At 39.5% G+C, this 5,351-nt stretch overlaps 1 protein-coding gene across 2 annotated transcripts in view; it reads right to left on the minus strand.

Annotated features, from left to right (window-relative positions):
* Positions 1 to 5,061, minus strand: part of prkar1b (protein kinase, cAMP-dependent, regulatory, type I, beta) — a 60,554-nt gene extending 55,493 nt beyond the window's left edge. The window contains exons 1-2 of one of the 2 annotated variants that reach the window (XM_058048354.1): positions 4,899 to 5,042; positions 3,860 to 4,050 (exon numbers count right to left, since the gene is read on the minus strand). In XM_058048354.1, the coding sequence (XP_057904337.1) occupies positions 3,860 to 4,036 (177 nt within the window). In that variant the 5' untranslated portion in view covers positions 4,037 to 4,050; positions 4,899 to 5,042. Of the gene's footprint in view, positions 1 to 3,859; positions 4,051 to 4,898 lie in introns of both variants that reach the window. The other variant, XM_058048357.1, reaches the window with a different exon arrangement.
* Positions 5,062 to 5,351: the final 290 nt, after the last annotated feature.

Genomic DNA, 5,351 nt, shown 5'->3' on the forward strand with positions numbered 1-5,351 from the left:
ATAAGCAAATGTTATGTTTTTAAAGCATTAAAATGGCTTAACGTCGCTTGACGTCAGTAATATTACACTGGCGAGACAGTAGCCAACGCAGGAACTCCACAATGCTAACATCCATTCATTCATTTTCTACCGCTTATCCTCACAAGGGTCACAGGGGTGCTGGAGCCTATTCCAGCTGTCTATGCGCGAGAGGAGCCAATCACAGGGCACATAGTATAGACAAACAACCATTCACACTCACATTCATACCTATGGACAATTTGGAGTCGCCAATTAACCTAGCATGTTTTTGGAATGTGGGAGGAAACCGGAGTACCTGGAGAAAACCCACGCATGCACGGGGAGAACATGCAAACTCCACACAGAGATGACTGAGGGTGGAATTGAACTCAGGTTTCCTAGCTGTGAGGCCTGCGTGCTAACCATTCGTCCACCGTGCAGCCCCAATGCTAACATGTGAGTCTATATTATGTATTATTTCAATGTTATATTGAGTGATAGGGGTGTAAAGGTGACTATAGGGGTGTTATTTTATGTCTAGAGGGCTCTTATAATGTTAAAAGACTAAATTTAGAAGGTAGTAAACATTCTGTTTTCCATGCCCTAATAAATATGGAATGTTGGGTCTGGATTGTTGTATGTATGAACACCCATCCACATCCATGCATCAACTTTATGAAGTTTAGGGTCATGTTGGGTTGGATAGCCCTCAAAATCAATAGGATCTTGTTGTGTTTGTAGAGGTGACTTTGAAGGGTCTACTGGTATAAGAGATTGGTTGCCATGGATCCTGCTGGCAGCTGAATGTGTGCTAACACCAGCAGGCCTGTCTTCGACCAAGCGACAGGTGACTGACAGGCGGACGGATGTGATGTAATGCGGCATGTCCACCAACACACGCAGCTGACTGAGCATAGTTTGCATTTGTTTGAGCTGGCGTGATGAGAATGGTTACGTAACTTTGCACGATTTAAAAACCACAATTTAGCCTAGCGTAGCGTAGAAGTCGGGCATTTTTATTATCTACTTATTGATGTTATTTCGCCCTTGTCACGTTTAATTAGGCTGCAAAAAGGGGAAATTACACATCTGGCCAAAGCGTTTGGGACGCCGGAAATGACACAGTTGAGTCTTGTGATCAACCCATGTGACTAATTCGATAAAACATCTGCGGTGACAGCTGCCCGTTACAACAAACGAGCGTCGTGTTTGCGTTTGGAAATTCCACCTAAGGACTTTTAGCTTCTGAATAGTATTCCAAACTGATGTAATTCCGGAATGAACGCTGACTGCACAACAGCATGAGAGGCTAGCCAGTGTGAGAGGACGACAGACGTCCGGGAAGATACGGACGATGGAGAAAATAAATAAGGAATGAGCATGCAATGAGGACGAGAACGAGTACTGACTGGTACCCAGAGTGAGCGGAACATGCGAAGGAGGAGAGGGAACAAAGTTTTGTGTCTCAAGTGGCTCACTTAGGCACTGGCTAGACTTTGGTCTAGCTTTCATCCACTGTTGCCGTGGTTACCGCCTCTTTTGCTGGAGGAGAAAAGGCTAAAAAGTTGAGTCATATTTTACATTTCAGTTTATGTTTTCTTTTTATGTTGTGTTCCGCTCAAAAGATCCAGACAGAACACTTTTTAATATCATTGAATCCATTTGCAACACAGGAAACACAAACAATCTCCGAACCTGGACTATTAGTACTAAACTAGTACCAAATTTCCTCCACTCATGTAGACGCCCTACCACCAATCACTTGCAGGGTGTATCATCAATTTGAGTTTAAAAACCCAGCCTGTATAATAGGACACTGCTCCATTCTATTAGATGCCTTGCCCCAATTAACAGCACCTTGAACAAATGAACGCCACCCCTCAAATAGGTAGCTTTTATCATCATATTCTTGAGTATTATTAACATTTTTTTGTGGAAAAAGGGGATGCAAAATATTAGGGTTGCATTTATTATTGCATTATCCAGCTATTTTGGTTTTCAAGTGATATTTTTTATTTGAAAATGTAATGTATGTTCTGATGTCAACCCCTCAAATGTGAATATTTTCTTTTTTCTTTTTTGTGAAAGTGAATATTTTCTAATTTCCTTAATCACCCATGAAAGGAGACATGTTATCTTTGTGTGTTAGGCAAAACAAGATATTGCATAATGGACATTTTTGCCTTTGTTGTGATGCCCAACCAGTCCACGAGAAATGACATTGGGTCTACAAGAACAATACGAAAAGTACCACAAAAAATTATATGCTAATTTTATTTCTACTAAGTTACACTCTGTGTGTATGCTATCAGCCCCGCCTCCACCCACTGAGACAAATAGACTGTATGACTGACAAAAAGGCTCACTCAGTTGATGCACCATTGTCCCAGGCCTAGTGTCCACAAGACATTATTGAAATTATGTCATAATTCCCTCATATCGTCCCATAATTATTGTGCACTCCTAATAATAACAAAAAGTGCATCTCAATATGCACCAAAATCCAGTTGGAGGTTCAATTAATCGTGATTTTGATTTTTGCCAAAATCACACAGCCCTCATTGGAGGTCAACACAGACGTTCCTGATCCAATAAATATCACTTTGATCTCTTTGAACAAAAACATATCAAGTCAGTGGACTCTCACATGTTACACACACACACACAAAACACTGCATCAGCAGTAGAGCCTCCTACTGTACGTCAATTGTCCTTCTTAAAGCCTGAGGCTCAGCCTGGATGCTAGTTTGACACACACAGTGTGAAGAGTGGAGCCTGTTGGGTTGTTTTTAAATCATCTTATGATGCACTCATGAGCAAAACACAGCCAAAAGCACATCGATGACAACAGTACGGTGTGTGTGTTTGTACTGTGTGCCTTGGGGAATGTCCTTAGTGTTCTAATATGACTTCAGAGATTTCCTGTAATAATAAGACCCCTGTTTGCTGTTTTTACCCATGATAAAACTACATGGGAGGCTACTAATTTATGTTAATAATATATTAGCTATATAAAAAAATTACTTTTTTAGATTATATTGCAAAAGAGGTAGACGTGCTAACAAAACAATTGTGTATCAAGGTGATTTAAGTGATGTTAAATCTTAATGTATCAATTTAATTCATCATTTATAATTATTTCCTTTGTTTTCTGCACGTATTATCTGGATAAATTATTCCCAATATTATCTTCTATTAAAGTTTTGTATGGCTGGAACAGAGTAATTGGATTCTTCACATTTTTCTACATTTGTAATCATCATGAAATGTATATTTACAATAATATTTTGTATTATTATGATTATGACTTTTCTCATAGTGAAGCATCCACAAGACCCACAGAGTTACTTGATCAATAAACAATTTTTCTTATAATGACTTCCTTTTTAATCAAATTCTATACATGTTATTCATTCAAATGACATTATTATTATTAAAATAATTTTTTTTTAATATTATATTGACTTTTCTCATAGTGAAGCATCTACAAGACCCACTAAGAGTTACTTGACAAGTGCTAAAACCCAAGAATTATTCTTATTATTTACTTCTTTGACCAATTAAATGTTAATTTTTTTTCATAAATCAAACTAAAGGAGTGTGTTTTTCCATGCTGTTACAAGCGTCGACTAATCAAGCACCACTATGACAAACAAAGATACAGGATGGGACATAGAACAACACTAAAAAAATATTACACACACGAGAATCCACAAAGGAAAAGGAGAACTGAGCCTGCAAGAACCACTGCAAGACTTTTAAGTATAGAGACATGGATAGAAGTCACGACACAACAATGCAGCCTCACATTCTAAACACAAAACTGTTTTTTTTGTTTGTTTGTTTGTTTCTCACCAACCTTCTCCAGCTTTTCAAAATGCTCACGCAGGAACTTCATAGGACGCTCGGGCTTAGCGATGCAGAGGTTCACAATGCACTCTTTGAGGATCTGCTGGATGTTGTGCTTCTGCACAAAAATTTCACAGCCCTTCAAACTCTCGTCTTCATCCAGAGTGGAGGAGGAGGAGGTGGCCATCTTATCTTTTATCTCTGTGGTAGAAAACAGGGTGGACCATGAGAGGAGGGGAGGAATAAAGCAGAATCCAGACGATGGGGGGGTGGATGGACAGAAAAGTGGATGCTGCAGGCTGAAGGGGAAACACAAAAATAGAGCAGGAGGAGCAAAAATGGATTCATACGGTATGGTAAAGTGGCGCAGTGGAAGGTGAAGGTGATGGGACTTGATTTTACTAGTAGTACTAGCTTTACTACTACTCCTAGCCATGTTTGACCTGCCACAACAGTGTGGTGGTATTAGATTAAAGACTATTCCTGGGCAAAAGACACATAAGCCATGGGGGGGATCCAGACACAATTGCAGTAAATCCACTTAATTAGGTACACCTGCACAATCTATTGAGATCCATTATAGAGTCCTCGCTGCTACATAAGGTACTGTGATGCAGCTCAACAACAATAATAAACGTTTTATTGCGTTATAGAATTCCAATCACGAGTCTAAACAAATAAAAATGTATGCAAGCAATAAACACAATGCTAGGAAAGGATGTCTCATAACAAGCCAGACAGGTGAAAGCGAAAACTATGACACTTCCTGATAGGGACAATCGTAATTACGGTATAATACATCTGTAATAGTTTTATTGCCATTTCACGTCAAAACAGGTGAAAACAAACCCGAAAAAGAGGGCACCTGTTCCGGGTGACTTCAGTGGCGAGCTAACGTGACTTAACGTTAGCTTAAAGCCCAAACCAAAACACAACCAAGGCAAACGACTGCGGCTAAGACACTACATAAGAGGCCTTCCCTTGCCATTCGGTGTCCATTTAAAAAAAAAAATACAATATGTAATCGGTACTGTCGTTGCTGTCCCTACCGTTGTTTTGTGGGGAGGATGCTGTAATAAATATAATTGTTGGAGGTAGGCGAGATGCCCGCTGGTCTATGGCTGGTTAGCTCGGATGCTGCGTTCAACCTCGGCTGGGGCTGCGTCAGTGCCGATGACGTCAATCTGTCATTTCAGCCGAAACGATGCCTGCGGGATGTTTAAAAATGGAACATTTTCGTTTAATACGTTAAAATACCATTTTTCCCTTAAATCAGAACGTTTAATGTAAATGAGTTTATGAAAAAGCTATCGTTTATTTCAGCACAAATGCATGTAAAAAACTAATACACAGTAAACTATACCAACTGTATACATTGATTAAATTCAGCTATGCGTAAATTCAGTATGGTTAGTAATCGTATACAAGCGACTACTACGCTGTGTGAATAAAGTTGTGGCATTTTGAAGCGGAAGCTGTCGTAAAGCAGCAGTTTGTTTGTC

This window comes from Doryrhamphus excisus, chromosome 15 (assembly GCF_030265055.1).
Source record: "Doryrhamphus excisus isolate RoL2022-K1 chromosome 15, RoL_Dexc_1.0, whole genome shotgun sequence".
Lineage (NCBI taxonomy): Eukaryota > Metazoa > Chordata > Actinopteri > Syngnathiformes > Syngnathidae > Doryrhamphus > Doryrhamphus excisus.